The 18,538-nt window shown below is 45.2% G+C and overlaps 1 protein-coding gene across 1 annotated transcript in view; it reads left to right on the top strand.

Moving 5' to 3' along the window:
* LOC148060559 (signal-induced proliferation-associated 1-like protein 1) overlaps nt 1–18,538 on the top strand; it is a 40,415-nt gene extending 21,877 nt beyond the window's left edge. The window contains exons 3-22 of the mRNA XM_087779417.1: nt 5,910–7,533; nt 7,599–7,729; nt 8,403–8,591; nt 8,851–9,025; nt 9,450–9,553; nt 9,657–9,814; nt 12,142–12,721; nt 12,782–13,056; nt 13,122–13,382; nt 13,451–13,588; nt 13,786–13,931; nt 13,989–14,068; nt 14,133–14,482; nt 14,746–14,940; nt 15,728–15,890; nt 15,959–16,157; nt 16,217–16,348; nt 17,315–17,432; nt 17,511–17,589; nt 17,663–18,538. Coding sequence (XP_087635543.1) covers nt 6,084–7,533; nt 7,599–7,729; nt 8,403–8,591; nt 8,851–9,025; nt 9,450–9,553; nt 9,657–9,814; nt 12,142–12,721; nt 12,782–13,056; nt 13,122–13,382; nt 13,451–13,588; nt 13,786–13,931; nt 13,989–14,068; nt 14,133–14,482; nt 14,746–14,940; nt 15,728–15,890; nt 15,959–16,157; nt 16,217–16,348; nt 17,315–17,432; nt 17,511–17,589; nt 17,663–17,806 — 5,067 coding nt within the window. The 5' untranslated portion in view covers nt 5,910–6,083 and the 3' untranslated portion in view covers nt 17,807–18,538. The remainder of the gene's footprint in view (nt 1–5,909; nt 7,534–7,598; nt 7,730–8,402; nt 8,592–8,850; nt 9,026–9,449; nt 9,554–9,656; nt 9,815–12,141; nt 12,722–12,781; nt 13,057–13,121; nt 13,383–13,450; nt 13,589–13,785; nt 13,932–13,988; nt 14,069–14,132; nt 14,483–14,745; nt 14,941–15,727; nt 15,891–15,958; nt 16,158–16,216; nt 16,349–17,314; nt 17,433–17,510; nt 17,590–17,662) is intronic.

Genomic DNA, 18,538 nt, shown 5'->3' with positions numbered 1-18,538 from the left:
TTATTTAATAAATGATTTCTTCTTATATTTCTTTCTTCATTTTCCATCCAACAAACAATTATTTGGTCTCCTCATGTTTAAACTACGTGTTTTTATTTTATTTTAGACGTAAATTGAAAAAACTAACAACAGTCAGTTTTCAGTTGGCGTCACTTTTCTACCAAAATGTTTATTTTCATAAAAAGCGTTTAATAAATAAATACAATTAAAGTATTTAAGTTGTAATTGTATGATGGTATTATCTGATATTATGTCGACTCAATTTTAAATAATGAGAAAAAGGCTAATGGGACACAGATTACCATCTGGATCTACAAAATAATTTGAAGGTTTCTTCGTTCGTTTTAAAACAGAAATGCAACATCATAAATTTCTTTATTTTTGAATAGTATGACCAAATTCTTTACCATCTTCTGTTTGCCATCCCCTCTTTGTTTTACTCAGGAATTTGTGAGAACTATTAACCAAACAGTTTTTTGGGTGTGAGAAAACAACAAGACGACCTAATTCCGAATTGCAGATTGAGACATTTTTTAAACTCTGCGTCTCATAGTTTCAATCACCACAACAGTTCGTCTTCTCTTCAAGAATTTGTCCCAACATGCCCGACAGCTCTTCTCTTGTCCCGCTCCACTTCCTCACATAAATTAGTGGAATTCCAGGATCCAGCTCGAGGAGGGATGATGCCGGTGTCTCTCGAGGAGGCGTCGGGTTGTGAGCTCCGTGGATCGGGGCAGGTTCGAGCCTGGTCTTGAGCCAGAGAAGGGAGGGAGCAGACAGAAGGGAGTGGTGCCGAGGGTCTCCGCTACTTCCTGTGCATCTGTTGTGGTCGCGGGTGCCTGTGGTCGGCCTGGATGTGCATTCTTGTTGTTGCCACATTTTGAAGACGCACCCTTTTTTGTTGGCTACCTCCCCGCACTGAAGGCATCTTCGGCAAACCTTGGAGAGGGCTACGAGGGATTGTCATGGTTATTGTGGCCAGTAGAGGTCTCCCTGGTGCGATAATCGAAGTTAAAGATCAACTTGTCAAAAAATAAAACTTTCTTTTTACGGCAAGAAAATCGATCGACACGAATTCAGAACAGACAAACTCAAATAAAGCCGAAAGTAGTTCTCACTCAATGACTTACGCCTTTTTTTCTTTTTTTTACGCTAATGCTACTTAGTTCAATGTTGTGTTGGCTAATCGCTAATGGCGTCTGAGCTTCTAAGTCGTTGAGAGCTGCCATCCAAATAAAAAAGAAAAGTATTCTCTATTAAGAATGTGATTTAATTGAATGGAAACTTCACCTCATTTTCTACTCACCCTCATGTCGACCAAGAGTGTGAATTATTTTCAGAGTAATCTGTTCCTTGTTACGAAAACATATATCCATTTTATTGAAGCAACTGGCGTCCAGGGATGGATTTCCTCCAAAAAGACGCTTCAAAACAAGCGTTGAAGGCTGGACGAGAAGAATTTTTCCGGAAAAAATAAACAAGTGTGTATTTTACACTTGTCTGTGGCAGGCGTTTAAAGAATAACGGTAATGTAAACCAGTAGTAATCCGGTTAAATATCGCAAGCGCTTTTGGATGCTCTTGAAACAAAGATACTTGATGTCGTTCAGCTGACTCATGACTTCACATAGCTTGCACTGACATCCCAATTATACAAAGGATTTAAAAAATATTTTGTGATTTGTTAATGGAGATTATTTAACCCCTCGAAAGAGGAAGCTATAGAAGGAGATTGGCTCTATTGAACATTAAGGTGTGTCACCATGGACAGCTTCAATCTTCTGCAGAAGCAGAGGAGCTAGTTATTCATTACTTTAATTGATAACACTACGATGTGAACCTTGGATTGAACTATAAAAGAGACTTATGATGCATGAGTTTAAGAATCTCTCTCGCCACATATTAGAAGTCTTACACTTCCTTCTCTATATCATGTGTTAATTTGTGAATTTTTGAAGCTATTTCATGTTGTTTCCCATATGAGGGGTCCGTTACTTCCACCATAAACTCTGCTTTAATATCACCTTAAATGCAATTGCAAAGTTCTCTATTCACTGAACTACCTGTTGGTTAAGCTTTCATACATGTCTAGGCATGATGTGACCGCTTGAGTGTGTGTCAAGTATTCCATAAAAATGATTAATTTAGTGGTTTAGTAAGTTCACCGACAAATCTCTCTGATCATTATCACATTTTGTTTCATCATCCTCAGCTCATACGAGGTAAAAAAAAATGCGATTTAAAATAATTTCACTGTATTTCCACTTGTGTTTTTACAATGGAAGTCAATAAGATGGAAACTTCACCCACTGATGTCAGACCAGAGGGTACAGTTGAAAAATAAAAACCACCCACATCTTTTGAACCGATAAATGATCCAGAAAGTAACTACAAAAATTCACTTTACCCGCACTTTACGTCTGGCTTTGACGGCATATTTTGGCACAATATTGCAACACTGTGGCATGTAGCTGAACAAATGGCTAGCTGTGTGTAGATGCTCACATGTTGAAGCCGTTACCCCCGACCCGTAAACATTTTCCGCCCAATAATCATCAACCAGCCTGAATGTTTTTCAGATGACGAAGATTGTTTGTGACTCTAATTTGAGGTGACGTTGAGTCGTGGCCAAGAGTGTCCTCAGTGGTGCGTGTGGGCTTTTCTCCTTTCACATTAAGCATGCCCTCATAGTTTTCGGAGCTTCTTATGTTTGTCGTGTTTGGTTAAGCCTTCATCTGTTGCTGCTCTGGTTAAATTCCTCCTCGTAATCACTGGCGCACCAAGGGTCCGTGCCAGGCCATTTTTTTTTTTTCAAAGACTTCACTGTGCTGGAAAGGAACCCCGGTCCCAGACAGACGGACCTTTGTGCGCAATGCCCAACATCCCAGCGAGCTCTCAGGATTAGGGTACGGGGAGCATCGGCACCATGAATGGAGGGTGCTTGTTGAAAGCCGCCGGTGTCAGCCGAATAACCCCTCGACTCTTTTCAAGCACGCCTGGTAATTACCAGCTTGTCGGACAATCTTTTGTCGTCGCTTTCGGAAACACTTGCTCAGCCTACCGAGAAAACTTCATGTTGGCATAAGAGTCTCAATTCCAACATGTTTTCCTTTCATGTGGAACACCAGCTCAGCAGCTGGGATTCCCCCTTCTGGCGACTCTGGTTTTTTTGAGAATGTCTTGCGTCCCAGAGTGTTGAGCTCATCCGTGAGACCTTTTTTTTGGGGGGGAGATGGTTGCTCAACATGACTCAGCATCCGGCGCGACTGACTATCGCCCGTCTCCGTCAAGGTCCTGAGAAGGTGCATCGGCGTGAGTCACCTGAACGACAGCCGATGTCTAGACTCTGATCTTTCGGCCTTGCTTCCTCAGAAATCCTCTGAATCAGCCGGGAGCTGAAGTCCCAATTACATGTTAACCTCATTAATCATCGGTGCTCCAGCTGTCCGGATCTCGCGAGCAGCCGTGTGAAAACGTGATTACAGAGAGATGGCTTCAGGGCGTAGGATGAATCCTGATTTTCCTTTTCTTTTTTTTTTTTTTGTGAGAATGAGTCAGTTACCGCGCTCTCATGCTGTGGTGTTCATCCCGTAATGAAAGCCTTCTTTTTTTTTTAAATCAACTTCTGTTTAAGAAACGTTATGGCAGCAAGTTTTCATCATCACACAGGAAGAGTTAAAGATACGAGGATTATCATCTTTTCTACTTCTTTTTAATTGTCCTGGAAAATATGTTCTTCTTTATAAAGAGACCCGCAGTTACATTTTTTGACCCCCCTTAAATTTAGCCTCAATCACGGTAGCTAGTACTTTTTTCAACTAGCTAAGCTACCAAGTATACAATTCAATTTGTATTACAGTATTCCTATCTGTTATACCACATGTTAAACTCGAAGGGCGTGGCACAAATGTTTTGAGAAAATATCAATGCGGCTATATTCTTTTCCACAATACTGTATCGATATTCAACAGAACTGTACTGATTATTTTACCAGTTTTGGCTTGCAAATCATATTGTATGTTTATATTTAATGTTTTATAGTTCAAGTGTTTGTGAAATAAAATAATTATTTTTTCTTTTCATTTTACAAATGACATGCATCTATTCATGCCCGTGTTCATTTTTTGTGTTGCAATGAATGTAAACATCCGGCCCGTCGATTGCACTAGTCATTACATCCGCAGCAGCTAAAGCAACAATGGAAAAACTGCAAGTTCCATCCTGGCCATGACTGAGGACGAGAGGATACTTGGGATATGTATTGCTCGCTAGATTCTTGTCAATACACACTCCTACTGCCAAGTTATATGAGCTTCAAACGCCTATAGTTTAACATTGATTTGGAGCAAAAAAAATCGTTTGTAACCACGAGGGGTGAGAAAATAAACATTAATTTTGCAAGTTATGCTAAATTGGGCGTCATCTGTACTGTCAACATTTTAAGAATTTTGTTTTGATTGATTACGACCGCTACATCTTCCAAATGTTCCCCCTGTTTGTTGTTTTAGTTTGAGACCCCTCTTTTATTGTGGGGTTCAATCTTAATAACGACCACCAAGAAGAGCAAGCAAATGATTTATTAGTATGCTGTAACTTGAACTTGAGACCTTGGCTCCTTTAGGTGTTTCAGTGATATAATTTAAAAAAAAACTTGTTTTTGTACAGAAGATTTATTTTCGTAAACATTTTGTATTGACTGGTTTTCTTTTATTTGTTTGCTGCATTTTTCAGCCTATTATTGCCCCAGGAAGCCCTCTAGTGGTTAGTAACGACACATAAGTAAAACTGTATAACAAACTCCAATCATGACAAGCTAATCCACTGTAGATATCTAAATAGCAGTAAGATTTCAGAAGGTTTTGGGTTCTAATAAAGCATGAATCAACAGTTCAAATACTTGAAAATGCTGATTGATGTCCTTCTGGAGGATTGTCCCATGGTGTCCCCGCCTCATACCCCACATAGTTCATTTGATCATCAAATTAAGTGAATGGATAAAAATAATAAGATGTCGCGCCGGTTGTTAGCAATAATACATTTGACGGATTTAATCTTGTTAAGTAATGAACATCACACCTCACTTGAACTCCGTCGCTCTCCTACAGAGACGTCGTGCTTTGATGGGATTGTGGCGCCGACGTTGGGCCGCGGTGTGAAGGTGGAAGCGATGGAAGTCCGTCACAGAACACAGATTGGTGGCGGCTAATGTGATCACGGCTGCTGTTGGCTGAAGCTTACGGGGAGCGGAACTTTAATCTGCACTAGTGTCTAACTGCCAATTTGGCAGCGTCATATCCCATATGACTTTCAAAGGGCTTCTTCTGCCGTTTGATGTGCTGCTCGGAATATATCTCGCAGGAAAAGGAATGTTTCAAATACTATTTTCTTCTGCTGGCTACGGAAAGGGAACGCCAGGATACACCAGGGATGAACGTGGGCGTAAATATTGGCACTGTACCATGGACAGTTAAAATGAAAACCTTTTTACAGCCCCGTGCAGATTCCAAAAGTGCAGCAGGTTCTATAAATAGTGTCATTATCATAATTTACTAAATGTCCGCTGAATAAAATACACCCATCATTTTAAATGAGTTTGGTAATTGAGGTTCCTTGAGTTGACGCTGCTCTGAGAGTTCCTTCGTCAGTGAACCTATTGAAGCGTTAAAATCCAAATATTACCTTGTAACATTGTCAAGTACATTATATAACATAAAACAAACTAAGAATTTATTTTTGAGTATTTATTTCTAATAATAGAAAAGCTTATTTGTTGATTTACTTTTGGTTTTGGGGAGTTTCTTTTTTTCTTTTTTCTTTTTACATGTTGGGACTAGTCTGTTTAATTGTATAATATCATTCTGCTTCCCACTTAACAAGCTAAGCTAATGAAGTGTTTCTTTTTCCCTCCAGGATCAAGTTGAGGACACAGCAGGATGTGTGCTTAAATGCTAAGGCAGCAGAATTTGCCTTTTTTGTAGTTGCTGAAAATCCACCTGCTCTTCGGTCGGGGAGAGAGGAAGACGACGGTCGCAAGCGCAGCCATGTTTTTTCTCTGAGTGCCTTTAGCCTTTTGGCCCCTGTGTCATGACCAGCCTGAAGCACCCACCCATGGAGTGCACGGTGGGGGGGTCCGTACCTGCCACTGATGAGTTCTACACTCACAGAGTACGTGTGGCGAACGGAGCTGTACCTGCACGACCCGACAACGTTCATCCTGCGTCGAACACTGGGGTTCCTAAAATGGGTGTCCGGGCCCGCGTGGCCGACTGGCCTCCTAGAAAGGAATTATCCGGGCCAGTGTGGCACCCGACAACTGAGCCCGAAAACTCTGCTGTAAAAAACCACATCAAGTTGGGTGCCGTGCTCAGTCCTCAGGACTCTTCGATGTTGCGCAACATTCACAATACTTTGAAGAGCAGAACTCAAGCGCAGGCTAACAACTACAGCCCAAGGTACCTAGCGCCCGGGGAACACGGCAGACCACTTTACAGAAACCCACGACAGCGACGAATCCGTCAGCGTAGCAACAGTGACATGGCCATCAGCGAGATGGAGGCAGCAGGGGACAGTGACGAGGACTGGGGTCCGACAGGCGGCACCAAGTGGTCCCCACTTCATCGGGAATATGGCAGCACGTCTTCAATCGATCAGCACAGAGCGCCAGGGCAGAGCTTCTTTGACATGCTCAAGGGTTACCAAGGCGATAACGTTGACCAACGGAGTCCTGCTCCAGAGAAACTGGAGAACCTGCTTAATATTGGGACAAAGCCGGACAACATCGATCTTCAAGGTACGGTTACTGACGGTTTACTGCCAAAGGCCAAAGATAAGCCTCCGAAGCGACGCACTAAATCAGAAACGGGTGGCGAGTCTATTTTTCGTAAGCTCAGGAATGTGCGGGGAGAGTCGGACTCCCCGAAAGGCGGGTCTGATGCCGAGGATAGCCGGACGGATGACACGGTGGCAAGCATAAAACCTTGGGTATGCCAGAAAGGTTTCGCCCATTATGACGTCCAGAGCATCCTATTTAACTTAAACGAAGTGGCTCAGCAGCGGCAGACGGCGGTGAAAAGGAAAAACACCACCACAGGTGCCTCTGCCGCTGCCGTGGCCTCGGCTACCTCAACCCTCTCGTCCACTCACAGTCTGCCTTACAGCTCCCCCAGCGGTAGCCAGGAGGAGCTCAATTCTAGAGACAGCCCCAGTCCAGACGATGGGGACGAGCAAAGCAATGAAATTCTACTGAGCTGCCCATGTTTTCGAAATGAGATCGGCGCCGACGGCATTGGAAGACGCCGACTTGGAGTCAACTATCACGGCCTGGTGACTGGTGGTACCGGCAGCTCCATGAACCTGAGCAACGAGGGGAACTATTACGACACATCTGTCAGCACACACTGCACCAACGCCGGAGTGGCTGTACTGGAGGGACCTAAAGAGGGTCCAAACCAGCTTAACGAAAAAGGCAAGCAGTACATTGTTGAGCATGTGGACCTTGGCGCTTACTACTACAGGAAGTTCTTCTATCTAAGAGGTACGAGACTATTATTTTTGAAACTTAAAATGATTCTCTACTAAACTTATTATTCTCTGACTCAGAACATTGGAACTATTTTGGGATGGATGAAATTTTGGGTCCAGTGGCTGTTAGTCTTCGGAGGGAGAAGCTGGAAGAGGACAAAGAACATGGCCAGCAGTACAGCTACCGCATCATCTTCAGAACCAGTGAGGTCAGAGTCACTCCTACAATAATGTCGCCTGGACTTGTTTTTTTTTTCGGGTCATAAAACCTGTTTTTCAATACTCCCTCCCTTTCAGTGAACTCATCGCTGCACCTGTGTGCATTCAGCATATTTTTAAGGTCATCATTCAGCAAAGTTTGTGTTTTAATTTTCTAGCTCGGACAAACATTTGAGTTACAGCTATTTCAAACAGGGTCTTTAATAAGAAGGTTTAGCACTTATAACTATCTTGTCTTCTCGCCGCAAAGACACTTCACAACTTGAACAACTCAATCCTCAAACGCATCTTGTTTATCGTACAGTGTTTTTCCAAATGACAGACTGGAGGGGTGAAGTCTGGGGAAGTTCACTGAGATGGACAGGGACATGTGATTACCCCCCCCCCCCCCCCCCAGCCCTTTTGGTTCTAGACACTGGAGCATTGTTAGCGAGAAAGTCGGTCCAGCTGCTCTGATAACTGGTCACTCCTCTGCTCCAAAAGACTCCCACGACCTCCTTTCTGTATACTAAACATCACTTCCATGATTCTTTATTCCTAAAGAATGCTGGCATGCGATTTTTCACCACAGAAAGTTCAAAGTCTCCACTGGGATTCCTGAGGAGCATTCCTGCTGTTCCCACAATCCCACCCATAATCTCCTCTTCCTACTCGTCTTCGCAGCTTGTTACACTTCGAGGCTCCATCCTGGAAGACGCCGTGCCTTCAACTTCCAAGCACGGCACCACAAGGGGGCTGCCCGTCAAAGATGTGCTGGATTACGTTCTGCCCGAGCTGGACCTGTCCTGTCTTAGACTCGCCCTCAACACACCTAAGGTCACGGAGCAGCTGATGAAGCTGGATGAACAAGGGGTAAGGATCTGGAGAGTCTGGACATTATATCATGAACTTAAGGCCTGAGATCCAAACTAATATAATGCAGCCTTCTATCACATAGTGTTTAGAGTTTTGGTTTAAAGGGGGATACTCGTTTATACTCGTACCGTTTATAGGATTTCATACAACATTTTGACTGACGGTTTGACGCAATTATTGCCAAAGACACAACTGATCCATTCTTTCCTTTGGGCTCCAACATAAGTCATGTTAAGTCATTCTTTGTGTTCCTCAGCTGAGCTTCCAGGTTAAGGTGGGGGTGTTGTACTGCCGGGCGGGTCAGTGCACAGAGGAGGAAATGTACAACAACGAGAACGCCGGCCCGGCTTTGGAAGAGTTCCTACAGCTGCTGGGGGACAAGGTCCGGCTCAAGGGCTTCACCAAGTACAGAGCTCAGCTGGACATCAAAAGTAACCAAACACTTGCGCACCTTCCATACATCATTTATAGTTTTTTTTCTCTACAATTTCTTACCACGGTCAAAACGTAAGACATTGATAACTCTTAATACAGGTAATGGTTTGTGGCCGCATTCCTTGCCTGAGGGCTCTGTTAGCTCTTGACATACTAAATACTTTGGAGTATTTTTACAGCCGAAGTTTACTATTTGATTGACTTAAGAGTGAAATTTGAAGGTTAGATTCCATAGAATTGTTTACAAATATTCAGAATAGTTGACATTTATTCTATTATTTATCCTGAAAGATGAGAAATAAACCTTAGAAATCATCTGACAGCTTCTCCACTAAAGCCGTTGTGGTGTAGTCGTCTTTCACTGACACGTTTGTGATTCGATCGTCCAAACATGTGACGCTTCTATTGCGTGTCCTGCAGCGGACTCCACCGGCACCCACTCCCTCTACACCTCCTACAAGGACTACGAGCTCATGTTCCACGTGTCCACGCTGCTGCCGTACACGCCCAACAACAAGCAGCAGGTATGTTGTCCGGAGCAAGAGATTCACAAATCAAGCGCGATCACGTGACGCCGCTCGTGTCTCCCTCCATGTGAAACTTGTTGTCCTGTCTCCCCCCTGGCAGCTGCTGAGGAAGCGGCACATCGGAAACGACATTGTCACAATCGTGTTCCAAGAGCCGGGCGCCCACCCCTTCACCCCCAAGACCATCCGCTCGCACTTCCAGCACGTTTTCATCATCGTGAGGGTTCACGACCCCTGCTCGGACAACACCTGCTACAGGTGCGTCTCATCTGACACCTTTCCGTCAACCTTACTAGAGAAACTCTTGGGTCAAAAGAATACATTTAAAACCATCATCGAGGAGTTATTAGACTAGATTATGTGTACGATCCAGAGTCAGTTAAAGGACTCGTAACTCCCGTCAGGTGCTTGAGTCAGACTCTTAGTGAATATCTTTGTGTGTCGGGTGAATTTACCAGATTATCGTCAGCGTTGGCGGTTGATCTGATGCTGCTCTTCTCCTCCACCGAGTCCCATGGCGATCAGACTGCAACTCTGTCACACTCGCGTTCACGCTCCGCTGACCAGCACACACACTCACGCACCAATCTTCCTACCTTTTTACTCCTTTTTTTTCCCCCCTTCCTCCTCTTCCTCGGACTTACTCCCCTCACTCACCAGTCGCTCTTCACACACTCGCACAATATGACCCCCTCCTCATCCTCCCTGTCGCCCTCCTCTGCCGAGTCCCTCTCCCCATCCTCCCCCCTGCCTGCCACTTTGCCTTTGGGCATCATGAGCCCGAGTGGTCTGAAGCAGTTAGCAGCGTGCACATGAAGTGCTTGCTTCAGACCAACATGCATGTGGGTGGAGAGCACAGTCCGTCAGATCGCAGCCAGTCGCCCTGCAGAGCGGACGGGTCCATCTCGTCCCGTCTTACATTTTTGTTTTGTTTTGCCGCAAACTTTGTCCGGACCTCCGCTGCCCTCCTTCCTCTTGTTTCTGGGGGGGTCACTGCATGTGGTTAGGGTGCAGAAATGCAGGTTCTCCTGGTTCCGGGCGAAATGGAGAAGCGCGGGACACCGGATATGTGAGGACTATCCCCACCCAGAACCGCTCGCACTCCCTCTTGTTTTGTTCCTGACTTTGTTCATGTGGAGCGACAGCTGACTATTGTAGTGTGTATTGTTAGCATCACGCTAGCAGTAGCAGGACTCTTGACCGAAAGGTAAGTTTAAGTGGTAAACAATTTACTTTAGGACGAGCTGAAAATAATAATAACTAATAACTAGACAACAGCTAATAGTTGCTTCCTATATTGTCCTCAATTTTTACCTATTTTAAACATTGTATGACTAGAATTATATTGTATTTATTTCGATTTTATAGGATGACTTATAGTTTGAAAAAGTCCAAAAGGTGATTGTATTGTCCCTTTTACTTTTGAATGTATTGATTCAAAATTGTGAGTTTTTTTTACTTTATAATAACAGTTTAAATTAAAATGTATTGTAATGCTATTGTTTCTTAATGTTGCTTAACTAGAATCAGAAAACTTTTATTGCTAGTGTCTTTTTTGTTACAGGAAGGAAGGGAATATAAAAATGAAAAATGAAATAATACTATATATATAATACATTAAGAAAATAAAACACAATACATTCAAAAAAACGTGATACATTACAATTAAACGGCATATGAATTAAATTTAAACACAAAAAATTTAAATTCAAACCAGAATTTTAAAAAAATCGGACTTATTAAAAACGCAACTTGTTTGATAACACCTCTTTCTTCGTCTCACCCCATCTCAGTGAACTCATCACTACAGCTATGTACATTTGGTGGATTTTTACTGCCATGCTTGGGGATTACATCATAAGAAATTTCTGCCTTTAGAAACACTGAACTCTTTTGATCGCACAGATAGTTCAGGAGGCATCTTGAGCAGGTGAATCCGGTCTAGTGTGTTCCACGATTCTACTGAAACGAATCTAAGAAAGCATGGAATCTCTACTTTCGGATTGTGTTTCAGTTTTCTAGATGGCATAAACCCTTTTTGTTTTTTTGTTAAGTGTATTGTAAAACGTTCTTCTGATGTTTCCATTTGGACTTTCTTTCTGGTACACCATGTGCATTTCTTGATGTGCCGAGTCATCCAGAAATGACCAGCTAGCTCGGACCACCTTATTCAAAGCGTCCAGCGGTGATGGTTTCTCTCTCTCCGCTGCCTCGGAGTCACGCAGCACATAGATTACATAACTTAGTTTGAGCTGCTCACGCCTGCCTGCACCTCGAGCATCAAGAGCGCTGGCTCGTCATCTTCGATCAAACGTATAGTTTTAATGTATCGTGTGAAGTCGGGTGGGGTCACACGGAGCCCTCGCGTCGGCAGTGCACTGGACTGGAGCGGGACGTGTCAAAACCCTCACGTCAGAAGATTCAGAGCCGAGGTTCACTGCTGGCAAAGTCACAAGACTGTGTGAAGAGGGTTTTCCGTAGTTTCATGACCATCTCTTCACGCTCGGTCAGGTCCAGTTCTGTGTCAAACGTTTTCTTTTCTTCCCAGCATCCTACTTTACCTGGTCCACTTCTTCTTTCTACAGTGTCGCCGTGACTCGTTCCCAGGACGTCCCATCGTTCGGGCCACCGATCCCTAAAGGCGTGACGTTCCCCAAGTCTACAGTGTTCAGGGACTTCCTGCTGTCCAAAGTCATCAACGGAGAGAACGCCGCCTACAAGTCGGATAAGTTTGGCGCCATGGCGACGCGGACGCGGCAGGAGTACCTGAGGGACCTGGCGGAGCGGCACGTCACCAACACCCCGGTGGAGCCGCCGGGGAAGTTCCCCTTCATCTCTCTGGCGCCGAAGCGGCGGGAGAAAGTGCGTCCGTACAGCGGCGCGGAGCTACGTAGCCTCGGCGCCGTGACCTGGCAGGTGCACGCCGAGGACCAGGTGGCGGGCGCCGAGCGAGAGTGCCTGCTGGCCATTTCCAACGACTTCATCATCCTGCTGGATCAGGAGGCCAAAGCGGTCGTGTTCAACTGCGCCACGCGGGACGTGATCGGCTGGTCGACGGGAAGCCCCGCCTCCATGAAGCTCTACTACGAGCGTGGCGAGAGTGTGTCACTGCGGTCCATCAACAACAACACCGAGGACTTCGGAGAGGTCGTTAAGAGACTAGAGGTCAGTCGTAGTCGCACCACAGTAGCGTCATCTTGCATGCTAACCTGTTTTCTGCTACAGATGCTGACGAAGGGAAGTCAGACGGCGGAGATGACCCTACGGCGGAACTCTCTGGGTCAGCTGGGCTTCCACGTGAACTTCGAGGGCATCGTGGCGGAGGTGGAGCCGTACGGTTACGCCTGGCAGGCCGGGCTGCGGCAGGGCAGCCGACTGGTGGAGATCTGTAAGGTGTCCGTGGCGTCTTTGTCCCACGAGCAGATGATAGACCTGCTGAGGACATCGGTCACGGTTAAGGTGGTCATCATCCCCCCTCACGACGACTCCACGCCGCGCAGGTAGATATTGAGACACAATGGCGATCGACATTCCGGTCGTTAAATGCATTGATCTCGTGTTGCAGAGGCTGCTCTGAAATCTACCACATGCCCTTGGTGGACTACAAGAACCACAAGGAAGGGACGCCTTACGAGCTCAAGTTCCCCTTCCGGCCCTCCAGTGCCAACAATAACACCAAGTGGCCACGTACGTCCTCCAGTCCTCAAACTCGAGCTGCCGGATCAGGCGGGACGTTGATCAAGGCTCCGCCACCAGATTTCGCCGAACGGGCCGCCGCCCTGCCACGCAGTGTGTCCAGCGACGGTCGACCCGTTCACCCCAAAAGGTGCCCATAAACAGACCCTAACCCAAAAGTGGGCGAGCTCTATAGTGAACAATGGTTTTGTCCTCTAGGTACTCCCCGGGTAACGAGAACTACGCTCTGGCCTGCTCCATCATGATGGGACGGACGCTCCATAATACCAACCCCAGCTTCTCCTACAACGACTCGCCCGCCTCCAACCAATGGAGGCAGAAGTCAATGCCCGATGGGTCAGTACCTTGATTTTCTGGAACTCCTGTGTTGTTCTCAGTATTATCTTGACCTTTAAAGTATATATTTTATTGAGTATTGTTTTGGTTGTTTAAGCGCTTTGTGACCCTGGTCTGGAAAATATAAATATTAAATACAAATACTTAGTTACTTCTGGGTGTTAACTTGTTTCTGACTGTCTAACCGTCTATCTCAGGTTCAACAACAACAACTGTCAATCGCCTGTCACGTCTCTACGGCAGCTGACGGACACTGGAAACGGTGCTAAAAGTTCCGGTGCCGCATGGTGCCGAACAAGTGAGAGCGACATGCCGAGCAGACTGATGGACAAGAGTAACGCAGGTGAGACGAGACACTTCGTCTTTTTCTATTCTCCGGCCAACAATATATGTTGTACAGAAACGCTGCTGTCGAAGGCCCCGACTCGTCTGCAGCCCTCAGAACCGACTGGACACGTGTCTCCGAACAGGACTAACAAGGTGAGTCAACAAGTCTCGAGTGACGACCCGAGACTGACGTTTGGCCGCATGTTTTCGTCTCCAGGCGGAAGCGTCGTACTTGTCCAGTCAGTCCAGCAGCAACACGCTGTCCAGCAACGCCAGCTCCGCCCACAGCGACGAGAAGTGGTACGAGGTCGGGTCTCGCTCCGGCCTGAGGGGCGACCTGGAGTTGAACGGCTACCTGCAGGCCGCCTCCGCCGACAGCGGCATCGACGCCACGTCCTTCACTGCCACGCAGAGCAGCACGGCGTCCTCCAGAACCGCCGACAAAGTCCCTTGGCAGGAGGAGGCGCCTCAGAGACCCGCCAGCGGGTCGCCCCCTGCTGCCGACGATGCCGCAGGAGGATCCGAAAACCCTCCGAAGAGTTCACCGGATGAGTTGAGCGACTCCAGGTTGGACGAGAGGCTCTGCCTACTTACTCAGCTAAAATAAAATATGCAGTGTTTTCAAGTTTGTGTTGACAACTAAACGCACAAAGAGCTTCCGCAGTTGTTGGCTTATTATTTATAGATTGTTGAGCATGAGTTTCCGAGGGAAGTGTTGAGGTTCACAAACGCTGCGCTAAATAATTCATGTACAATTTATGCTGAATCAACTTTTGACTCTTTTGACGAATAAATCACAGCATCTCTGTATCTGACCTCTCGTCCTTCAGCGCGCCAAGTTCCGGTCATGCCGACAGTCAGGTGGGCAGCGACCCCTCGTCCCCTCAGGAGGAGTCGGCCTCTTCGCCCACCTCACCGGGAGCAAAGAGCTTCTACCCTCGACATGGCGCCACCTCCAAATACCTGATCGGCTGGAGGAAACCCGGAGGAACCGTCAACCCAGTGGACTTCGGCAACACTCGCAAGTAAGTCAGACTTCTGATGGAAGGTTTGCAAATGCAACACTGACATCATGTGGTGAAGCAAATAAACTGCAGTGTTAAAAATAATGAGCGCGATTAATGAGCGAACACGTGACTTGACAAACTTTTACGGAATACTTCTACTTATATTAGATTTTTTGTCTAATTTATGTATCAGTGCCATCAGAAAATTGAATAGTTGATTTAAACATGTCAAATATTTAAAACTTTGATTGTTTTCTTTAATGTTGAAATTGTTTTTGAAGTATATAATTCGATATTGAAAGAAAAAATCGAATGTGTTTTTATTGAATAATGGTGATTCAAAAAAACATTAAACAAAAATATTTTCAAAATGAATGATTTATCTATTTAGTTTGATAAGTAAAAAATAAATGTAAAGGAAAAATGCCTTAACACACATTTATATATATTAACTAAAACATATATATTAACTAATATTTATATTTTTTTTCTTTGAAATATTGTAATTAGAATTACAATTTGGTAAAATATTTTATTAATTTTGAAAAATTTCCATTTTTTTTAATTCAACCATTTCAATATGCCATATTATATATGATTTTATTTAAATGATTCAATTAAAATGAATTCAACCACTGCACTGATATACTGGCATGAAAATGTTGCTATTGATGCTAAAGTATTAATAAGGTAAAAAAGAAGAAGCTAATGGTGGAAACTAGAGGAAAAAAACTTCTGGACCCCTTTGCCTGATTTCCTCGTCTGAATCAACTTACTCACTCACTGAGGATGGTTCTGTGTTCAGGCGGCACCAGAGCGACGGGCTGTTGGGCGGTCAGCCGCAACTCCGCGCTAACCTTCGGGGGGCGCAGTCGCCTCAGCGCCACACGGCCAAGTCCAGCCTGGAGGAGGACCTGAAGAAGCTCATCACTCTGGACAGTCCGCCGCCCACCAGCGTTGAAGACAAGGTGAGGGACGCAATCCGAGTTTTCTATGCAATCGTTCCCTCTAACGTCTCCTGCGTCTCTCTCGCCAGCCTCTGTTCCCGGGACCGGCGCCCACCCGGCGTACCTTGCAGAGGACGCTGTCCGACGAGAGCATCTACAGCGGTCAGCGGGAGCCGGCGTCCGGCGAGCAGCGCAGCACGCCGACTGACCTGTTCAGCTTCTCCACCGTCCCTCGCTCCCCCACCGCACGCCAGACGGCCGGCAGACGGACCTCGCACAAATCTCTGGGTACTCTTCTAGAGTCTCTGAAGTCCTGATGTCCTCCATCCTAACGACCTTCTCTCCAGGAGATCTCACCTCCGCCGACTCTCCGCTCCAAACTCAGCCGCAGGATCCAGCTCTGATGCCACTGCCGGACTCCAGAGTTGACGCCCCGCTGGACTGGGCTCACCTGGTGGACGCCGCCAAGGCTTTCGAGGGTACGACCGAGTCACACAGATGTAGACCCTAAGCTATACATTTGCTTAAATTTTTTCTTCAACGGTAATCTTGACTTTACCAAAATATTTATTAGAAATGCAGAAAGAGGCTTTTTTTGGGGGGAAAAAAAACTTGAATGTACGATAAACACAGCAGAATCAGTGTTGTTAAGATAACACAGTCTTGTTTTGTGTTGACGGTGTTATTGAATAAAAATGAATAAAATAAATATAAATTTAGATGAATAAAATATGAATAAAAAAAGGGTCACAAATGGACAATTAAGGAATTAAACCTTATTTAACAACACATTATTATATATAAATAAATATTTTAATTCTAATTGATATTTTGTAAAAATATTATAACCTGTTTGTTTAAATAAAATGAAAAAATTCAAATCAATATTATAGACAAAGAAGAGTAGATGGGTAGATTCCATCCTTAATATTGTCTGTGTATATATATATATATATATATATATGTCTTGAAACTTTGTTCTTGTTCTTATTTTTATGAATTATTGTCTGTATTGCTAATTTGCTATTAAAAACGATCGATAAAGATCTATCCATCTATCAATCTATCCATCCACCTATCTATCTATCTATCTATCTATCTATCCTCCTATCTATCCTCCTATCTATCCATCTTTCTATCCATCCATCCATCCACACCAATTCTGCAAAAACAAAACAAAAAAATCGCAATATATTTATTTAAAAAGCAACAAACTACATTAACTGTATATAATAAATTATGGAAACATGATTGTAAAACATGAAGAAACGCATTATACATTTGTTATTTTAGTTTCCTTTGTGCTGCTGTAAACATTTCTAGTCTTAGATTCATAATGAATCATTTACTTGATCGATAATGTCGGACATCGCCGCTGTAGTTATTCTCTGCGCCAGCAGATGGTGCTGTTTCTTTCCCCGTCTAACGTCAGCGTGTCCTCACAGAGCAGCGGCTGGTGTTCCTCGCTGCTCAGGAGGAGAACTCTCCCGCCGAGACCACGTCCTCCAGCAGTCCTCAGCAGGCCGAACCTCAGGCCGCCCCCCTCCGACAACTGTCCCCCGGGTGAGGACGCAGGACTTCTGGTCCTGATCGTTAGCTCGGTTGGCGCGACGCTAATCTGGGTTTCTCCCCTGTCCACAGAGAGACCCCTGCCTGCCTGCTGGGGAAGGTGAGTCAGCTGGAGACCATGGTGACGACCCTGCAGGACGACCTCAAGCATGTGAGTCTCTAAGATCTGGAGATCCTTCAAACTGGACTCTCTCTCTTCAACTTCTGCTCCTTCTTCCCACCAGGAGAGAGACGCCAAGGCCTCGCTTCAGGCCGAGGTCCTGAGCCTGCGCGAGGACAACCAGCGCCTCCTGGAGGAGTCCTACAACGCCTCGGCCAAGCTCAAGAAGTTCACCGAGTGGGTCTTCAACACAATCGACATGAACTGAGCTGGACGCCAGCGACCGGTGCTGCATCACCACTGACCTTCAAACGCCGCCGCTAAAACAAACCGACGTGGACTTAGACCCCGAGACACCGCTTCGAACCGGCATGCTCTGTTTCTCCAGGTGGATTGTGGGTAACCCTGCATGTGTGAAAGAGGAACAAACTGATAGATGAGCGTGTTGTGTATATGAAAAACTAACTCAAGACACATAGAAACACACAAAGAGTTTATGTAGCAGACGCACACACTCACCCCTACAAACACACACAGACTTACTCGGGTGTAAATATATGTTCCAGCTGCCATATTTTAAATGTATTTAAGAAGCTAAGAAAATGAAAGTTACATTAAGATTTATTTTATAAAAATATATATTTGGGACGAGCTACTGTCGATGGTGACAGCGCCCCCTATCTTGTCCCCCCCCCTCTCACAGCATGACGATGACTCCCGAAACTCTCCATCAATCAATCGATCGGTACGTCTCACAGAGCAAGAATCCACCACTGAACCTGTGCATCATGGGATTTTTTTCTTTCTTTTGCACCTTCATTTGTAAATATCTATTTTTTAAACGTTATTTTGTGATGTGAATCTGCTGTACCGGGTCGAACCGCTTTCGGGTCGTGGCACCTTCAGACTGGAAGTGTGGCAGCATGTGATTCTGTTTCCATTCAGCTGTGACGTGTACAAAAAAAAGTTTATATCTATTAAAGATATTTTGTTGGAGTAC

Source organism: Callionymus lyra, chromosome 18 (genome assembly GCF_982586985.1).
Source record: "Callionymus lyra chromosome 18, fCalLyr1.hap1.1, whole genome shotgun sequence".
NCBI lineage: Eukaryota > Metazoa > Chordata > Actinopteri > Syngnathiformes > Callionymidae > Callionymus > Callionymus lyra.
This window is presented reverse-complemented; position numbering and strand designations above follow the sequence as displayed.